The sequence below is a fragment of the Poecilia latipinna genome, unplaced genomic scaffold, assembly GCF_001443285.1.
Source record: "Poecilia latipinna isolate Pla-1442-1.1 unplaced genomic scaffold, P_latipinna-1.0 Scaffold2056, whole genome shotgun sequence".
Lineage (NCBI taxonomy): Eukaryota > Metazoa > Chordata > Actinopteri > Cyprinodontiformes > Poeciliidae > Poecilia > Poecilia latipinna.
Genome location: NW_015114672.1, coordinates 65703 through 87723, shown reverse-complemented (window position 1 = coordinate 87723; position 22021 = coordinate 65703). Strand labels below are relative to the sequence as shown.

The 22021-nt window shown below is 38.2% G+C and overlaps 1 protein-coding gene across 1 annotated transcript in view; it reads right to left on the bottom strand.

The window, feature by feature from the left end:
* The window catches only part of lsamp (limbic system associated membrane protein), a 93320-nt gene that overhangs the window by 65337 nt on the left and 5962 nt on the right, over positions 1–22021 (bottom strand). Inside the window, exon 4 of the mRNA XM_015016740.1 lies at positions 21523–21610. Coding sequence (XP_014872226.1) covers positions 21523–21610 — 88 coding nt within the window. The remainder of the gene's footprint in view (positions 1–21522; positions 21611–22021) is intronic.

Here is a 22021-nt window from a genome sequence, read left to right as displayed (position 1 = left end):
TTTAAAAAAAAAAAAAAAAAGTTGATATACTACACGCTCGTGACTCGGTGAAAAAAAAAAAAAAAAAAAAAAAAAAAAGCATGATGCTGCCACCACCATGTTTTACATGGTGAGTCCAGGGTAAAATCTAATTTTGGACACATCTGACCTACATGTTGCCTTTCTCAGGACTGACGTTTTGCAGTTGCAACAAGATCAGCGCACCATTTGTGACAAGACAGGAAGCAGTCTGACAGGAGCACGAGCTTGATGCTTATGTTGCTATTTTTAGTCAGTTGAATCACACACAAACAGACATTTTGTCCAACCAAATCTTACTCAATGATCAAATATGTGGTTTATCACTTTATTTACTCATCTTTAAACCAACATTCGATCTCATGAAAAGCGACCTTGGCATAACATGGGCGGCACACACATTAGTCTAAATACACAATTCAGCTGACTATTCCATCTCCCTATGCAAACTGTAGAAGCGTGGACTGTTTGCGTTAAAACCTGAGGTGTCTTGTCCGCAGTCACCCGGACAGATTCTTGCCAAGTGACCAGGAAATGCAAACGGGACTTCTCACTAACTACATTTCCACTGCACACGTGCCTTTCACCATAAATTGAAGAAAGGAAGAGAGGGAAGATAAAAAAAAAACACCAAAGGGAAAAAGAACGTTTTCTCTCCTCATTTCTTATGTAGCCGTTAGCACCTGCAGTTCTTTAAAAGCCCAAGACGAATGAGAAACTTTCAAAGGAAACACAGAGTGTAACACAGATGCCATGGCCTACTGGCGGTTCCTGACTCAAGGAGGTGAAGAAGGGCTTTCCATTTCTGCTGATTTTTAACAGTGTGCTAGAGCTATCAGATTTCCATCCACCCTGTTATAAACCTCGAGTGATTTGGGGACCCCCAAGGTGATATATTTATGGGGTGGTTTTTTTTTTTTTTTTTTTTTTTTTTTTTTTATTCTTCTTCCAATTGATGGTTGGGCTCAGGGCAGCAGCTTGTAAATCGCTTGAACATTTAATTGGTCTCTGCACTAAAACGTGGAGAACAGCAGATGCAAGGCAGAAAGGTCCAAGAGCAGTTTCTCTCTAAGTGATGGAAAAGAAGGGATCAAAGAGGAGAAAATAAAAGAATGTTAAACAGTTTTTCCTCATTGTTTTCAGTTAAATATTTAAACACCTTGAATAAATCTACCATGCTGCAACCGTAAATATATATAGTATTGCACTATAGAGAAGAGCAAAAATTCAAAATGTCTTTTCCCCATTTTCTTTTTCTTTCTTACAAAATAAAAATCTAAAATGTTTGGTCACCATTTATTTTAAGCCGACAAATATTCATATAGCTATTAATAAAATGTGCTACCAAGAAGTCACCTAATTAGTACATAGAATGATTAAACCTCAGGATAAATCCAACTATTTTACAGACATTTGGTCCAGAACAAAACATAAAACAAGGGAACATAATGTCAGGGATAACCCTGTAACTCAGGGTTACGTCATAAAATTATACCTCTGAGCACATCGAGTACTGTTCGTTTTAAAATGGAAAGATCGTATCACATCTGCAAACCTACCCATCTACATGGACAGCCACTTAAAACCGTAGCCCATGAAAGGAGATCATTAAAAAGAGAAACAGTGGGAAGCAAGTCAACTTTGCTTTGTCATTTCAAAAGTTTTCTCAACGAAGACTCCAAGGTTGTTGGACTGAACTTTCTTACACTGTTATTCCACTGTAGTCATCAAGTATCTTTTTTATTTGTTTACTTTATCTTTGAATTTGAGAACTGGCAGAACTTGAAAAGTCTTTACAGAATGACATTTTGCCTCCATCTTCTTCTCAGAAACGGGTGTTTTAGTAAACATTTTTCATTAATGGTCAATTCTTATGCATTCGGAAATAAGGTCAAGTTTAAATGTTTGCAGTCCACTAACTGTGTCTTATTGACGCCCCCTAATTCATGAGAACGCCTGAGGTTCAAAACATTAACATACAGAACTACTTCTTTGTTCACCCAGCCAATAAAATGTAGCTTAGATTACAGTGTGGCTTACTGTGGCATTCAGATGGCCTTTCAGTGTAATTCCCCCGATTCCCAGAGACCCTTAAGGATGTTCCAAGGAAGTGAAACTAATAGTCAGCACTAACCAATCGATACTACCTGATTTATTCCCATTTGACACAATCTGCTAAAGGTGACAGCATAACGTGGACTATTAGAGTTTGCATTTCTGTGTTCATGAGTCAGTGAGGGAGTAACAAGAGTCCTAGATGCTTAGTTTATAAAGCATTTTAATCTAATCTGAGAGGCAGCCAGGAGGCATTCTCATCAGGCTCCCAAACCATCTCATCTGACTTCTTTTGGATTCACTTCGAGCTCCCCTCAGACGACACGGCTCTTCGCCTCATTCGTAAGGCTGAGCCCAGTCATCCAAGCCAATTTCAGGTGCTTCTATTCTGAGACATTATTGTTTTGGTCATGATCCAAATTTCATGTCCATGGGTAAAGGTCAGAAAATAGATGTGTCAGTTACTCCTCAGAAATAAGACACAATAGCACATGAAGTCCTCCTCAGTGAGAGCCTCAACCTGGCAGAACGAGTTCATCCTGCTCTTGTTGCACTAGTTCTCAACCAGAGCTCAGATTATCCTTAGATAGGATTAGGAAAATATTCATACTAGGATGAAGATTTTACAAAAAGTGCAAGTAAATAATAATAATAATAATAATAATAATAAAAAAAGACATGTTTTGGCTGCTTCTATATACAAAGGAGCCTTAAATGATATGACTGAAAACATTCAAGTTACTTCAAAATCAAATAAGAATACTGTATTCTTTATAAGAATACTATGCAAGACCTGACAGTATACACAAAGGGGTTCAAAGTGTAAAAAAAAAAGTGCCCTTTAAGGAGCTCCAGGGGTTATTTACAGGAACAATGGCAAAAGCAAAGGTCATGATTGTGATGATTGTGGTGTGTATGCATGCATTTTCTGTGAGAGTGTGAGTCTTACTTTTTCAGAGGATCTCTGCAGGTAGGCTTTTGTATCTGTGCACAGCTGCACACCAGGCTCTTTATCAGACTCTGAGGACTTTAGTACCTGCATGAAAACCTCTTTCCACCAGGTGTACTTTGTTGGGTAGTATCTATTCTCATTGTTCTCTAAGGTAAAGTTCTCCTGTGTTTTAGAATTCCATGTTTATTTATCATGGCTTCAGATTACATTCATTCTCTTGTGCTCTCAGGTTGCTACTGGGTCCCTCGTCTTGAGATTTTTTCAACAAAAACCATCTCATTATCAGCCTTTCCACAATTGTCCTCCGCACCTCCGGCGTACTCAAATTTCCACCAGACCGTCTGCTCCACAAGACCTTTTCTAAGCTCCGCTCTTCTACAGATTCATGTCTCATCAACTGCACAACAGGAACAGACTTGCCTTCTTTCATACTGAAACGCCACCACACAGCCGTAAGCCCATGGCCAAGCTACAACTCGGATTCAACCAAATCGCTGTTCAAGACTCACATTTAACAATACCGTCTTTGCCCAGATGCCACTTTAACCACATTGAGAAAGGAGAACTTCTTCAGTCACACTTTTAACACGTTGTACATTTTGAAAATAAAACTGCGTATGTTTTACTACTGATATTCTGTTATTTGATTCTGCATGTGGGTCAGAAAATTTCCAACTAACATGGCAGGAATTTGTTAAATCAAAATTCTTCAGATGTTTCTTTAAAAAACATTTTTTCTTATTGATTTGTTTTAGTAAACTTAACACAAGACAAATGGCACTAAATAATTATCATCAAGTGAAAGGTTCAAATCCCTATTATGATTGAACATCTCCATCCAGCCAGCACTTAAGCTAGGAGATAATTTCAAGGATCTTGTCATAGCTGGCATTTATTATGTTTACATCTATTCATCCATGTTTGTTCTTGTATCAGAAAATAACTTCATGAAAGTATTGCAATGTGATAAAGTGGATCTCACCTACATAACTATTTTCATCTGTTTGTGGAGTAAAGTGTCACGAGCTGTTTGCAATAACTTGGCACTGTAAAGAAAACAAAACTGAAACGTGTTATCCAGATGAAGCTGATAGGTAGCAAGAGTTTACAGTTTGAAAAGTGCATTTTTAGTGTAAAGTCGAAAAAGAAAAAAAAAAGCACATCCCGGTGAATAATTTGCATTTTATTTCTGTTTTGAGAATCACAAAGACTGAGCAGCCTTGGTTAAGTGTTACAAACTATTTTAATAAACTGAACTTGGACATGGCTTTAAGATTCAAAACGATAAAATGAGTTACAACAACTTCAAATTTAATCCGTTTTAACATCAGGTGATAAAATACCGGGTGAAGTGGTTTGCACAGATAAATATAGTATCAAATTCTCAATAGTAATTTGAATCATGGAGCCATGAAAAAAAAAAAAAAAGAGCTAAAGGGGGGAATGACAGAAAACAGGTATTATTTAGCTGAGAACCCAAATGTGCATGGTAATGAAACATCTGCGCTCTCTAAAGTGCCACAGCAATTAACCATCTTGCATAATTTCATACTGATCCTGATCTATCCAACACAGTAAGCAGTTTAAAAGTATACAGCCTCTGTGAGTGCTACAATACAAACAACACAAAACCAGGAACAGCTCTAGCTGTCTGAGAAAATCTCGTGAGTGGTAAAGGATGAACCAGCTCATGTGGGCAAACTTCTTGTTGCTAAATAACAAGAAGCAAGTGGATGTTGTAATAATATGAATGTCTGTAGATGCTTTAGCACCTACGATTCCTTAAATTGGGCTTGCAGTTCAAACACAGATGAAACGTTTAGCAAATTATGAAATGAAATGGTTTATCTAGATAAAAGTCAAACCTGCGGAGTTCTCTTCTTCCATCCGTTAGAAGTTTATTAATCCGTCTTTGACAAAGCAGTGCACAGAGGTCACTCTTTGGTGTTTTGTGATTCTTTTCAAGCACCTGATCAAAATGATGCTAATGGATTGAATGATGAAAATCAAAGGACAAATTAGCATAACTAAAACAATGGAAAATACAAAAATAGGTTGCAAAAATTGACTGAGAAAATCTTTCCCAAAAAAGTTCATCACATCTTGCGAGATTTATCTTTGGCTCCAGAATGTAAAAATAAAGCGATGGCATTGATTGGGTTGACTGGGTTACAAGTTTGCGCCCTCTCTTCCAGTGTGTTGGTTCTTGCTGTGTGAAGAACTGTGAACAGCTTCTGGAGTGGAAAACACCTGATACACTTAGCTGGAGACTGCCACACACTGCTCTCCACTCACACACGCACAGTCTTTGACTGGGCTCACAGCTGCTCTTTCTTCTGCGGGGACATGCTCATCGTTTCCATCTTTCTTTCTCTCTTTAGTCTCTGTGGATGTCACCGATGCTGCTTTTCAATTTCCTTTTACATTTGTTGCTTTCTATATAATCAAAAACATTCTCATAAGGATGCAGATGAGCTTTTTACACCAATATCTTACATGTGCATCTATCATTCTGTTCTTCAGTTTATCGGCTGCAGTCAATCGCTCAACTCTTACATCATCACTGTCACTTTTTCTCCGGTATGTCTTTCATTTCCTTCTGCATTTTCCCTTGAGCTCCAGGGAAAATGGAGCCACATTGAGTAGGCTGCAGGAGTTGAGTATTCCCTAGCTCTGACAAGAGATAACAACCCCATGTGTTTATTTGCTGCAGTGGCTAGTGCAGCATCTAACCTCTGCCAACTCTTGCGTGTCTTCACAGGAAGAAGATATTGCCCATCTATAATCTGTAATTTCACCATCAAAGTGTAAAAAGCAGGAAGATCTTTGACTATGTTCTGTGACTGCACTGTTACTTTGGGACACTTAATCATTGGAAATAAATATACTATATCAAAATAGTTGATTTTTTAATTTTTTTTTTTACTAAAATAATGAGACTTTTGCAAGAAGAAGTAAAATAAATGAATAATTTTATTACAGTATCATAGTCTAAAAGTTTAATACCTGGAATATTAAAGCTATTGAGTGAAAAACAAAAATCTGACTATGAATGCACCATTTTGAAAATTTTGGTCAGTATCAATATCTGATATTATTCCATTTTGCTCGATGACCAATATTTACTTATATTAAGTGTATCAATACATATGTCTATGCATATAATATGTCCCTACCTTTCTGACATTGTGAAAAACCGACCATACCACAGAGGTGGATTCTCTGCTTCACTTACCCAAATGAATACTCCAATATGAATCCCTCTCCCTTCTGCAACCACATACACAACTGGCAACAAAATGGAAATGAAAACTGATTGTTAATGTCGGTGCAGTTTTATTAATGGGTCTGATACCGATATGTTCAAGCACACTGGCCAATACTGATATTAATGCTGATATATTGTGCATCTCTCATATAAACTTTGAATTCTGAAGTAGATTGCAGTTCCTAGGATTGCCTAATTTGTAAGAAGTAACTTTCTGTTATATGTAGGAAGATGTCACGGTCAGACAATGGGGATAGTTCTTCAGCCTGTCAGTTCCCAAAACCACACACTCAAAAAAAAAACAAAAAAAAAACACTTGTAAAAGCGCACGCAGGGTCCTCCTGACCCCCTCCTAGGACTGCAGGAGGGTAAAGGCATTTTAGACAGCTATTGTGAAATATAAGATCAATTCAATTCAACATTAGCCTATTCAATACATTGCAAATAACTTATCCAATAAAGCTCAACCAGGCTGCGTTGTTTTTCCCACAACAGCTCAAGCGGTACAAAACGGAATGCACTCCACCAGTAAGGGGGAAAAAAAAGGTTTAAAACTGGTTTTAGAGATTGTTAGAACTGTTCACAGTGCATGCATAATGACACACATTTACATACCAGATACACTGCACACAAAAACAATTTGCCCGTCACAAATATCACTGACAGCCATTTTTTTGTTTTGTCAGATCCCACTATCACATTGAATTTGCTCAAAACAAAACCTATTAAACACTAAGACAACTCAGCTGCAGTCAAACTTATATTTCCTCAGCTAAAATATGGCTTTCATCAACTCTAAATATTTGTACTTTACTAAAAAACTGCACACATATTTTTATTCGTTTTATTACTTTATGCGATGTTAATATGTATTTAAAAGAAACGATCAACTAGCAAAAACAAAAATTAGCACTACTTACTGCAAACTAGTTACCTTTTTTGCACTTATTGCAATTGTAGCATTTTAATAATAAAGCAACTGTAAATCAAAAAGTGATGCTTCTTCGCGAGTGTTTAGTACTCTGTTGCCACTCTCATGAATTGGTATGTAAAGCACTGCATCAGCGCCGGCCAGCATATGGTCCAACAAAATAGCATGCCAGACATCTGGTGGGGCAGCAGGGAATGTAGCAGCCAAGTACACTCACTGGAAAATGCTGAGGATGTGCATGAGTATGTAATCCATGCAAAGCACAAGATGGATGTTAGGGAACAAATTTCAAACATCTTTAAAAGACTCCTGGCAAAAACATTAGTTTTGCTTTTTTTTTTTTTTCTTGACTTTGATTCAAATAAAAAAAATTAGATGAACAAAAAAAGCACAAAAATAAGTAGTTTGTGAAAATGGAGGAGTACTTTAGGAAAATATATCATATGCTCAGTACAGACTTGGTGGCATTGTGCAAAATATCAATTCATAAAATAATGAAAATGTAAATATTTTTGCTATTACATGAATAGCTGCTAGAGCATGGACAAAATAGTGGCAAAAACGCCTTCATCAAGACTCACTAGGTCCTTTTGGAACTGCGCATGGAGAAGTATTTGAGAGCAACACTGCAAAAAGCCGTGCTGTAAAGTTCCCAGAAAAAGAAGCATTTCTGAATAAGCTGGAAGGCCAATCAGGACTAAGCCTGATTAGTCCTGTGCAAAGTCCTTTTAGCTTTGTAGACTGGAATTAGCTGTATGAGAGTCAGGTTTAAAAAATCCCATAACATATAGTTGAAGACGATGACATTAAAGATTAAATTGAAGCCAGTTTTCCCACAATGATGGAAACTAAAAGCATCACCACACAATGAACCTGTTCATGTCAGCAAAACACATTTTCTCTCACTCTACAAATTCAGGGGAAAAAAATCATTTACTGTCGTAAACTGGAAGACTGAGATAGACTATGAACGGAAACTAGTTCTTGGCAAGAAAATCCATTCATGTTGACAATAATGCCCTTGATACACCGTGATCCTTTCTACAGTGGAGTGACCTTCTATTTTTTGATAGTTAAACGACACTTTCACTGTATTCTTCCAAGATCCTGAATGTGTCTGTGTACAGAAGTTATGCCAGTAAACATTTATACAATTTAAAAAGGTCTCAGCCTTCACCAGTGCAAATTTACTATACACGTGCCATGAATTAGGTCTTCTTGTAGCTTTTTTGGAGAATGAGATGTGCAGGCCATCTTTACAGGTATTTACTCGTGATACCTGTACATATTAACATCGCATAAAGTAATAAATCGAATAAAACGTGAAGGTGTCTGGTATTTCCTTCATGCGTGCTCAGTTCCACACTTACTGGGATATACAAAGGAAACATGAGATAATTAATTTATACTCAGCATTTTATCCATCTGGATTTGTTTGTGCAAACACTGTTTGTGCAAACACTGTTTGCACAAACAAGTAATCTTACTTTGTGCATGAGGCTGCCTTGCTATATCCGGACTGTTGACCTCTAGAGCCACATGTACATCACGGTCTCCTATTATGACCTAGAATGAGTTGCTGCCATGAGGCAATGCCAAGTTTCTTGCTTTGTAATGGCTTGTGTGCTTTGATTTTAAAATAGACTACCATACAATGGATAAGGCATGACAACGTAAGGTCAGATAATTTTTAAAAAGTTCTGATACCGTGTGAGTCGTGTTGCTCATATCGAAACCAACACCGCTCATAATTCATTGGACATTGCGTGCACTGAAAAACGAAGAAAGAAAGATTCGTTCTAAAATGGTCTGTTTTTCTGTCTGCAGATAGCAGAAGGAAGCAAAAAGGAGAAGTAGAGAGGTCTGCAGGTTTGCAGTGCTGAGCTTGATTCAGCTCAGCCATCGGGAGGCATCCGAAATCAGATATCCATCAGCATGCCCCCGAAGCACCTGCTTGCACTGCTTACAACACTTCGAATGCAGACAAAGCTCTTTCTCGTGCTGCTTTCTCCGCTTTATGGATGCCCAGTTAGATCTCCAAGGAAAAACCCATTAATATTATTACAGAGATCCGTTGCTCCTGCTCGGACAAATTAAATAGCTGCTGCTAGGTGACTTTGAAAACCTTCAATATTGTTTTTTTTTTTTTTATATCTCTGTGCAGAGCTGAACCACGGTGCTGATAGTCGGATCAAGTCTAGCAGCAGGGTTGACCTTAACAGCAGAGAAGCAGAAAGTTTACACCCAAACGCGCTTTCAGACAGGCGACCCAAAGTAATGTAGGCCACAGGAACAGCTGAGCAGGTGACAGAACTCTGTAAGGCCACAGTTTGGTGAAGTAATGACAGGCCTACAGATGCAGCATATCGGGGCGAAGTTCTCGAAAGGCAGTCAGCATCCCAGATATTTTCATGCGCAGAACTGGGTCTGTTTACTCTGACACAGCAGACGCATGCTGACACCACTTCTGCACACACTTCGGTTCGTGTTTACCCCTCAAAGGAAGGCAGTCGGGTCAAGTTTAACTCTGCCACTCCATCTCACTTTCAAAGGCAAGTGTGCCGAGCGCCATTTCGACGGGCTGTCCATCTAATTGACAGGCCCAGGTCACACAGAGGATGGAAAAATGATGGAGGGAAAGGATGCTGGCAGGTTCTATGCAAGTAATGGGGATGCATGTGGTGAGCAGAGGCAGTCAAAAAGAAATAGTGGCCCCTCTACGTCAGAGATCAGACCGTAGAGACGCTGGGCAGAACCAATGTCCGTCTGGTTACTCTGTGAAATACGACTCTTCTGGATCCACCTGCACTCCCCGGTCAATATATTGCCACTGTCGTGTGTGTCCATGGGATGGTGCCATTTAAATGCATGACAGTTCCTCTCCACGAAGGGAGAAAAAAAAAAAAGATTAAAGGGTACTGCAGTCTTATTTTATTATTTTTATTTTATTTTTAGAGATTCCGCCTCAGCAGCCCAGGGAGAAAAGGGAATGGTAAATTGTTGCTTTCATTAAAACTTCAAGGAGTCAGTTTCATTATGAAAGTTCAAAGGCGACGGCAAATGTGTGTGGCTTCTTTCTCTCCGTTCTTCCTCCTCTGCTTCGTCCAACTGGCTCGCTGCACTGAATAATGTCCGCTGTGACGACTTCTTGTAATCTTGTCCCCAAGGGGACCTGTGCATATGGATGTGTGTCCTGCTGTCGCTCTGCTGTCGTGTCCACGTCAGGCATAATGAGGCATGGCATGGCTCACTGCTGGCCTTCACCCAGTCAGGGCTCAGCTTGGGCTTTTAAAAGTTTGAAAGCTGGACCTCAGTTTCCTGTTTGCATAGAGAGTGGCAAAATGCTGAAAACAAGTTGCCTCTGGTGTCTTTAGAGATGCTTATAACAACTGAGGGGGATGCATTTTTAACAACTGTGCAGAAGTTTTATATTAAAACTGAATATAGTAACTCCTTTTCAGATAGAAAATCTCTGCTACTGCAAGAACTAGAATGACCGTATAGCAATGGTAGTGGGTTAAGCAGTAAGGTCAGTAAATAATCTTTGCCAAGTCCATGTCTGTAGATGATGTACAAATCTGCCACTCTGTAACGCACCTAATTTCATTGTGACAACACAAACAACGTCATTTCAACATGAGTCGATGTTGCAATGAAATAAACAAAGCAAAAACGTTTGGTCAAACTAATGCCTAAGCTTTTTATGTGGGATATATCCAGCATAGCCAAAGAATCCAATTGTGAGCAACACAAAAATAGTTGTAAACCATTCGATAAAGTTAGATCCAAAACTCTGCAGCAAATGTTCTGATGAAAATCAAGAAAAGAGATCATATTTTCTCTGCTCAGCATGAGGGCTTGTTGAAAGTTATTTACTTGATGAATAATAAACTTGATTAATAAACTGAACAAGGATCAACTGGAACGTAAGTGTGAACGGACAAGAAGGACTTTTATTGTAGAGTGCCTTCAGACAACATTTGTTGTGAATTGGTGATAAATACATTACCTGAACTGAATTGAACCGAATAGTATTTTGACCCTTTATTCTTGGTAATAGGATCCAAGCCTTTGAGATTGGAAGACATCCTTGCCATCACCCTAACTTTGAGATTTGGCCTTAACTGTATTACACTGCAGTGACAGATGGAAACAACATGCATTTTTATCTGAAGTGTTGCTATAAGCATTCAAGCTTTACATGCTGTGCACCAACAAGAATCGGCTTCATTTTTCAGTTTGACTTTCTGCTTTCTTTCTCACCACTTGCAATTCCGTAGACTCTTCAAAACATACCTCCTAGTTTAGAGTCAAGCTTCCCCCCCCACCCGCAGCAGAGGCCAACATTGTCACTTTTTCTTTGTTCTCCCCAGCCTTGATAGGGTTGCTTTATGCAGTTTGTTCTCACCGACTGCACTGCTCTGCAGTGCTTTTTTAAAATTAACTCTCAGTGTCTCCTGTTCTTCTCCCGGCATCTTCTGCTTGTTCTCTACAAGACAGCCAAAGCCTTGCATCCAACTATGACACACTATAAGTCTTACTTCCTAACAGAAATGGATTACATCAACTGTAAGCTGCAGCGTTTACTTGGATTGTTTCCGACATCTTATTTTCATGTCTTTATAGACTGTGTGAATGACCTTTAGGCTTTTTCTTTCATTTACTTTTGCAGTTTAACTCTATTACTCATGTCGAACTGTAGAATTAGAATTTCTATACGTCAACATAAAGCGACACACAATTGTTAAGTGAAAGGAATTTCTAATGTACATATTTTTACTAATAAAATCTGATAGGTGTGGTATTGGGTCCCCATTTACTCTGATGCTCCTACATAAATTCTAGTGCAAGCAACACCCTTCAAGTCATCTGAGGAGATCCCAACTGCTTTGCAATGTAAACAGCTGCAGGGATCCCCAGTTCAGGCAAGGAAGCTGTTCATAGGACCAATATTGGTCATGTACCGCACAAGCCTGGCGTTTATGTCTAAGTGCCAGAGATCAATCAGGGACAAAGCAAACATGTGGAAATGGGTGAAATCATCAAATGAAACCAAAAGTGAACTTTATGGCCTATATGCAATTTGTTATGTGATGTGAAGCTAAGACCAGATGTGTTGGTCCACAAGATCATGATAAAATACATTAAAATGAGTGTTTTATCAGGCAACAAGATGTGAAAATGTGGAAGCGGTAAGAATAATCTAATAATTCCAATGCACTATATTCATATTTATATTTGGCACATGACAAACCATCCACATGCTCAGAGTTAGGTGGAAAAACCCATGACACACAGAATCTTTGCTCTAAACTGAGAAACTGCAAACAGCTGTAGTACTTGTGGTTTAGAGGAAGTTTTGTTCTTGTATTTGCTTTTTTCTCTTCGGAGAGTACAAGCTTCATTGATCTTTCTTAACATTCTTTATTTCAGACGAGGAAGGTGGAATCATCTGGGAGAAGGAATGAAGTCTGAGAGCCATGCCTGGCGGCAGAACAAGCAATTATGTGTTTGTGGGTGTGATCATAGTTTTGCAGCAGGAGAGCCAGACAGACTGCCGATATCCAAAATGAATGAAAGCCATACAACAACTAATCCACTTCTACCACTTCTATATAGCTCTTTCAATTTCTCAGGCTTCTGGAGTGTTTCTAACTCCTGTCCAGAACCTTTATGGTTGGCTCAAGAGGAAGTAACAAAGCACCCCGGCAACAGTGATTATAAGTGTTGGAGGAAGTCACGAGATGCACAGGAGAACAGTAAAGATGAAAAGATGAATGAGAGTCAAGACTGGGAGAGGTGGAAAAGAAGCAAGTGGCTTCCACTCAAATAATCTGATTGTCCCATGATAATTGTAAAAAGGTCAGTCCTCCTCTTTGGCCAGATTGAAGAGCAAGAGATTGTGTGCAAACAGAGAGACTCGGCCCCCTCCTGTTAAGGTGCTCTTTAGAGTGACATGGCCTTCTTCATAGAGTTCAGTGGACTGACTCTTTAAATACCACATCATTGTGATGGCAAGAATGAAGAATTGAAAGGAAGAAAGGATGAGTCAGTGTTGAAGAGGAGATATTCGAGTGCCCCACCTTTCTGCCAGAAATTAAACCAGTCCTAGTGAGGATAAAAGTACGTTTTTATTACAGATGATTTGGATCCAGAGTCAAAACCATAGTTCAAATCAGTAAAAACAAAACAAAAAACACAGATTTATTATTAATTAAGTTATTCCACATTCATCTTATTAATGGTAGCTGTTGGTGCCGTGTGTGATAAGCTGGTTTGCACACTTTTTTTTTCCTTAAGCAAGCAAAACTACATTTCGTAACTCTCTTTATTTGATAACAGCTTTTTTTTAAATCAATCATTCAAATAGCAAAACCATTTAAGTGTGATAAAAAACAAAGAAAAATATTTGTAAGGAGGCACATACTTTTTTACATCACTGTAAGCCGCCCAGTATCACGACTTTATTTTATCCTTGTTTTAAAATAAGACCAAAACATGGATAGCTTTGTTTCCCAGGTGAATTAAAATTTAGATTTAATACCATAAAAGCTTAATAAGATTAATCTTTATGCAAAACTGCTGACTCAAATACAACACAATCAGATCAATGCTGATCTCAATCAGCTTGTTCAGCACTGTCAACACTGAAATGTTAGAGTTGGAAAAAAAAGACAAAAGGAACCTTTAAAGCAGCAGTTTTCTATGCAAGTGTATTTAATAAAGCCAATGCTTTTTAATACATGAACACATGCAGAATGCTTATATGCAGAAGTATGCAACATCCTGAACTGCAACTTCAAAAGAATGACTCCAAAACAAACCAGAGTGGATGCTCAGCTACAGCTGTACTGGAAAAAGAAGGGTGGCCTGAACCAAACTTCATATCAGCGTATGAGTCAATACTGTGGCTTAAACAATAATTTAACTAATATAAGAATTATTTACCATCAGGTTTTGAAAGGCTAGACTGCTGCATGATGAAGAGCACAAGTTCAAGGGCAAGTTTGTCTTGGGACAAAAGTGATATTGAGAGGAAATGTGTGAAAATAAATCTGAGCTTGTTCAAATCTGACACTGAAGAAGGCGACTTTAGTGGTTTTAGTGCACAGGATGAAGATGAAGATTTTCCTGGTGAGCTAATCCATACATGGTAATCTCAGGATAGACTACTATTTTGAGATATAGTAAACGTCAAAAAGACACTTGAACATCTCCGTTTGTCATTCTGCCTTGCAGTGCATGCTGGAGTAGATTATGAGGACATTTTGCACACCTACAAATCAAAGCAGAGATTTTTATGAATAATTATTTTGAAGCGAAAATAAATTTTGGATTGAATCGTTTCCCCAAAAACAGGAACCAGACTATGATTCTCAAAGATCCCCACCCCTACTTTATATCTACAGCATTCCTCATCTCCGCTCTTGGGTTACAGCCATGTAAAATGAATGGAGGGCCTTGATTGGCTGCTTTGCAAATGCCAACCAATAGCATGTCACCTAACATTGCAACTAGGGATTTCAGTTTCCCAAGCTGCACTTTCTTTAAATATTCTAGATATGCTTTATGGTAAAAGGTGAATTTTTCACTAACATTTTTCAGCTACATTCCACAGAAAAATCAGTGAATACTGAACTGATAAATACTGGTCCACTACTATGTAAAACTCATGCACTGGATTGTCTAAATATCAAACCACCCCATTTCAGTCTTCTCTCCCTCTCTCCCTCCCTCTCTCGCTCCCTCAATCTAATTTGTGACACAGACCCGTACAAACTAACAGACTCACACGCTGGAGTTAGTAAGATTTGCTCAACCTATAAATCAGCTACACCAAATGAAGTCCAAATGTTAGACACACTGGTGAAAAGCAGGGCTCAACAAACTGAAACGCTTATGATTGGGGTCAGCAGTCTACTGGCGGCTTGTCAGTTAGCTGGAATCGGGGTTCCATTCCTGTAAGGGAATTACAAGCTTGACCTCATGAGATGAATGAATCATTCCCCAGGCTCTGCATTTTATGAAGCATATTTACATAGCATATTATGGACTTGCTGAATTTGCTAAAACATAACTTGTACTATATTTGGCTTCATTGTAAAGCCATTCCCGTTAGCAGCTGTGTGTATTTGCAGACTTTTAAATGTAGTCATTGCCCTCAAACATTTTCAGATTCTGTCACATTATAACCACACACGCAATTTAGTTCATTTGACTTTTTGATGATTGACCGACAAAAAGTAGTATGCAAAAACAAAAATCATACAGTTTTCACAAAAAAAGTGTAACATCCAATATGTGTTCAGTCTCCTAAGTCCATACTTTTGCTTGTAGAGCTGAAAGTCTTTTGGGATTTGTCTCTACCAGCTTTGCATTTTCTTAACAATATAGCTCAAACTTGGACAGGAAATCTGTGTTTGCATTAATTTTCACAAGTTTTTTTTTTTAGCTGGATCCATCTTCATATGAACTTTATGTGCAAAAGTACGCAATGTTCTGTACTGCTACCTTTAAAAAGAGAGAGGACTCTCAAATGTTTGGGAGAAATTTTCCCACTAATTTTCTGCTGGTTCCATTTTCCTATGAACCTGACCATCTTCCCAGTTCATGGAAAGAAAAAGCATCCCCACAGCCTGATGCTCCCACCATCATGTTTCAACATGGGCATGATGTTTTCTTTTTGTTTGTTTGTTTATGATGATGTTTGCTCAGGAATCTTCTTTACCAACATAATAGATGTATACACAGAGTAAATTGCTCAAGCCATTGGTGGCACTACATTTTCTCTAGGGGTATTTCGTCTTGCTCTTACTCCTGTCCTCTCATTTGCTGTAGTTCTTATTTTAATCAGTTGCCATGAGAATATACAGAATCTGAAATAAAAGGAAAGAAAACATCTGTAGAAATTTCAGCCTTCAAGATGTCCCCAGATTCCATTAGTCATGTAAAAATAACTTGTGCTTATTCATTTTGACAGTAGCTACACAGAAATAAGCTTTACAACTTTCTACACAACACGTAGTTTCAAATTATGAGTGAGGAACTACTGCTGTTTGTCCTTTAGAAGAGGAACGCCATTTATAAGGACGGTAAAATTGTTTATATGGGCTGCTGATGGGATTTATTATTGTGGATATTCTGAATCCACTGACTGTTACCCCTCTGCATCACAACTCCAGAGTCAGTTTTATCTGTTTTTTTTAGATGATGCTATAAAATACATTGACAACAGTGTTAGACAAACTGCTAAATACTACAAGTATAGAAATTGTTACTTTAATCTTAATCCTGTGGGATGTGTCCACAGAGCACATCCCTTTTTGGGTTAGTAGCTGGTGGCTGTGGAAGTCATTAATGTACAGCACACAGACATGTTTAAGAACCATTTTGAGACATGATGTAATATCCTGCTGGAAGCATTCATCAGAAAATGGACACACTGTGGTCCCAAAAGCAATCATAGGAAGCCAATCAGTAGATTGGCCTGTCATGGCCGTAAAAACATTGTCAGGATAAATGGCTTCTTATCGAAATATACTCAAAACGAAACAAAAAAATAAAAAATAAAAAACAATGCATAACTTTGGTTTCATCAGGTTAAATTATTGCAATGGTATCTGTACCGCTAGCCCTGTGGTGGACTAGTGACCTGTCCAGGATGTACCCCGCCTTGACTGCAATGAGAAGAAGAAGAACACAGACGTCTCACAGCAGCATGCTATTTACAGAAGTAATAATGTCTGTGGCTCAATTTCAAAGTTATTCAGAGGCAACAGTATTGTCATAAAAAAACAACAATGTGGGGGAAGCTAATAAAAGGAAAGCACAAGTAATAGCAATGTCTTTCTGTGGAACATTGACCGCAACTTCTATACCTTAGTCTGTTTGGATGCATCGTCAAATTAGGAGTGATGGTATTGGGATGTGGTGCTCTCCACTGACACCCCGGCTTTCATAATTTCATAACTATAACTTTTTCAGTTATTGTTTATGTCTGGATTTACCACATGTGGCTTCTGGGGCAGAAATATGATGCACACCTCGCATCATTGATGTAAAAGTCAGAAAAAATGCAACATGACAGCAGCCACTTTGAAAACAAAGCTCGATAGTGTCAAACAATGCTTAGTTGGTACCAAAAAAGTAAAAAAATATATATATATATCTCACATTATTACACTGTAATCAGCTGCCTGGAGTGTTGATGGAACGGAGGCTAGATCAATACATTCATGTTTACATTTGACACTTCCATCTGAATGCGTCATCTGAATTTAAAAGGCAACATTTTTCATATCTGCTATTGTGAAACTTTGCCTAAGTTGTTGGATCTTAGCCTCAACTACCTGAGTTTACCTAAAAGGTGCAAGATCTGATGCGATCTCTTGTTATTATTGACCATCAACTTCACACTTTTCTATGAAAATTTAATTTTCCTTCGCAGAGTTGCTGCTCACCAGATATTTTCTCGTTTAACAAGTCGCTGTAAACCTGAGAGGTTCTTGTACGTGAAACCTCAGTAAGTTGTACTAACAACATCTAGAAAGCTAAATGCACTGAGCCCCTACCATGTGATTGGCTGATTTGCAGTGTGTTTTGACATCCATGATGGGAAGTAAAACTGTACAAAATATGCTGAATCTGCATATATCCGACAGTCTGACAGACATATGTAGAGTTGTGAGGGTTTGACTGAAACTGTGGAAGTTTGAGGAACATGATGGCTCATTATCTGTGGCCACAAACACAATTCAAAGCACAGACTGAATAATGTAAAATATTTACTATTTCTAGTTGCACCCAGATGAATTCATCAGTGCCAAAAGGTAAACCATGTCAGTCCTGACTAAAATACAGCTCAGGCTACCACTGCAGTCTTATTAAATTCTTTCTCTTAGTCTAAAGTTGGCAAAACCTAAGTTAAGTTACTTTGAACGCATTTGTTTTTTTTGTTTGTTTTTTTTTTTTTTTCCCAACAGCATCACCCACATGTGCTGATTGCCTGAACAACACATGAGCTATAACCTGCAGACACAGACTGTGCCAAACTAACAACCAAGGACCTTGCAACCTTACAGGGTTGTAGAAAATAATGGCTTTAAGCGAGGCTTTATGTGCCTGACTGTACAAACAAGTGCAAGAAGTAGTTCAGGAGTTAATCAAAGGCAGTCACTCTGGAAGTTACTCCAACACTGATCGGGGGGTGGGGGGCTACTTCAGGGTTACTGAGTAATTATTAAACCACAACTATATAGGAGGCAGAGAGTATGCAGCTCACCTCACTTGTTTTATTGTTTTCTTCACTTGCTGACAATTTGTCAAAGTGTGAGGACCATCAAGAAAGACTTGGGAGATTGTTAATAGATAATGTTATTTTTTTTTTATTATTATTATTTTAAAGATGTGGTCAGAACTAATAATTAGTTTGCTAATCAATTTTGTATCTTATCTATTATTTCCAGTTCCTTGACACATATTTTCACAGCCTCAAAGTACAAATCCTTTACTTTTAAATAAATAAATAAATAAATTATTGTATCTCTAGCACATAAGAAAAAAAAATCAACAAATCTGAGCAGATTAGAGTAGGGAGTCTACCTTATATTGGGATTTCTAGTGCAATCACTCAGCTGCTTGGTTTCTCTTGTGCAGGTTCCACAAGTCTGCCACTTTTTCATCCTCCACAAATTTACTTTGTCTGACCATTTGTTTTCCAATTACTTCCCTGTCCCTGCGAGCAGAAAATTGTCAGCTTTGGTTATGTGAGCCTGATCTGGGAGTCTGTAACCAGGGGCAATGTTTGATGCCTAGGACTTCCATACCCATTAAAAGATGAAGGCAGGGTGAATTATTATCCTACAGAGTTGATTGGGTTTTTGTGGGGGGTTGGTTCAGGTCGCTGCATGCAAGGGTGCAAGTGTCGCTGCACACAAAGGGACATTCTTATCTTCTGAATGAAAGATTTGAGCTAAAGCGAGTGAATGGGTGAGCAAAACCGATGCGCTGAAGAAGCTGAATTTACATTTGTATTGGGTTGTTCATTAAGCATTTATTAGTTATTATGACAAATTATGAGCTCTTCCATCTGCACCCTAAAGCCAGTTGTTTGCCTACATTTGTTCTCAATTTCTGAACCCAATTGTCCTTAATCAGCAAAACCATACTGAGCTAAAATAAAATAAAAGAAAAGTGTACACCCACATAGCAAGGAGCTGAGCACCGATGACTGCAGAATTAATAATCTTATTTAAAAGGTGAAACAAAGGACACAACGGCCGGGAATAAAAAAAAAAGAAGAAGAAGAGAGAAATCAATTTTTGGCTTTAACTATTGCATTAGTTGTGATAAACGATCCTTCCTTCAGAAACTTTGGAAGTCAACACAGGACATTCAGATGATCAAGCACTGACTAATCGCATGCAATGGATTCTGGGAAGGACGGGCAGTTTTGCAGCCATGAATCCCAGAGGAGCAGCATCAATACAAGCACTGACCTTTGGAAATTTTATTAATGGATGAATTGATAAGCTCATAATGAAAGGAGAGAGTCTCTTCGTGGAGTTTTGTCTGAGGTGACATTATGCAGAAGTGCATTTATCCATCAGCCTGTTGTATTTAACTGGGCTTACTTTTCACTGGCCGACTCGTACATGATCATTCAGGTGTGCATTATGTATGGCCAACTCACACATAATACACACCTGAATTAAAGGAACAAACCTCGCTAATGATGGGAACGCATCTGGTTTGTCAAGTGTTTTCATAATTCAGAGGTGAAACTCAGATGCCCTCCCCCACATGCGTCACCTCCATACAAAGGAGCTAAGCAACAAGTGCCACAAACTACAGTAACTGCTGCTTTGCAAAAGAAGGCACGGATACAATTACATTAGGAAAGATAATGAATCCGTCTGTTTTGACCTTGGTGCGGCATCAGGTGTTCCCATTTCTCTCATTCATTTATGATTCCAAAGCAGACTGAAAGAAGAAATGAAGCGGTAAATACTCTACAAAACTGCTCAGTTGCTTCAATCTGAGCAGTTTCTATTTGACGTATTTTTATACGTCAAATAAAAATATTTTTAATATAATAGTCAGTGTATCTTGATATTCGCATTTTCTCTAAAAGAACAAAGAGGTTACAGAGCATGTAGACAAAATAGACTACAGGGGATTCAATTTAAATTTGAGTAAGCATTTTTTTTTCTTTTTAGGACTGGCTTCAGTTCAGTATTTGATATTTTGGGTTTAAATATTGATCTTGTTATTGTTCATGAAAGCTTTATAATCAACACATTAAAATAATGCATGTTAACATGGACCCAAGTTTCCTTCATCTAAAATAAATAATAATAATAATTAAAAAAATATATTGTGAAGTTGCTTTTCGTTGTATGGACTATCTACGAATTGATGTTTCTATTAAAGATCTGGTGCCGCATCGTCAGAGAACAAGGAGGAACATTTTTCAGGAAAATGCAGAACGTGGATGTGCTCTAGCCATTAAGCTTGTTTGCCTTTTTTTTTCCTCTTTGAGGAAGTCAATCGAGATGCAAAAACTGATTATGGTAAACGATTTCAGAAGTCACTGCCTACACCATCAACACTGGACTCGATACACGCTTCATAACAATCCTCCTGAATTACGCGAGGCCCGCTTTGAAGCCTTGACACAGAAGACACATCACTAGTGAAAACATAACAAAAAAAAAAGTGGATGCTTAAATTCATTACAATCATATCTCTTGTCTCTTAGAAATTTAAAATCGTGTCTTGTTTCATAAGCGGAATGTATCATTACATCAACCAGTAGCTCTGGCCTGCATGTAAAGATGGAATAGGAAAAAATCCCAAAGCACCTCTGATCATGTCTTTCTGTCAGTTCTACCGCTTTCAGGACAAATACCTTCATGCTCTATGTTATATAAGACAAATGTTAAAAAGGCTTGTCAAGTGCACTTAGAAATCATTTGAAATGGCAAATGAAAAGGAGTGTACTGCTGTGGGCAGACAATTGTATCAAACTGCCTGTGTATTCTCACTGAGCACATTCTGAGATTTCACTGCTAAGATCTTAGAACGACATGTTTCCACATTAAGGAATTGAAGAGTGGTAATGATGTCTGCTGCCTCTAAGAACACCGGCTAAGCTTGGGACTTTTGACACAGTTGAGATATGTCAGAGAAGAATGTAAATTAAAAGAGCAAGTTTTAAGATAATTTCCAGGTATATCTCGTCGGTAACCATGGGAAACCATGCGGTATGGACCTTGGGAGCAGGTGTTTGCAGCTTACCTTGTACGATGAGGTACACCTGTGAGGTCTTAGGCTGCTGCTTGGTTTGTATGGAGCAGGTATATGAGCCTTCATCATACACATCCACCTAAAGAGGAAGAAAGGGAAATTTTTATTGTCATATTCTTAAAAAAGTTGTATTTTGACATTCCTACAAAAAAAAAAAAAAAACTTTACAAACCTCTTAATGTATCTATTGCTTCATTATCACAGTTTTCCTCATACTTGCATTCTAAATCTTGGTTATTTAGACAAGTTATTTTCAAAATTACCTTATGATATACTTAAATTAACAGGGAAATCAGTCAGACTTTTGGAAAAAGTGAAATAACATAAGAACTTATTCCCACCGCTCATGCATTTTATTATACATGTTTGAAGTTTGCACCGTTTTGGAAACAGAGGTCTCGTAGTCATGCCTCTGTTTCCAGAAAGTCTGGTTCAACAACAAAATCAATAACCCTCTTCATGGTAGGGGTTTTCTCTGAGAAGACTGCCA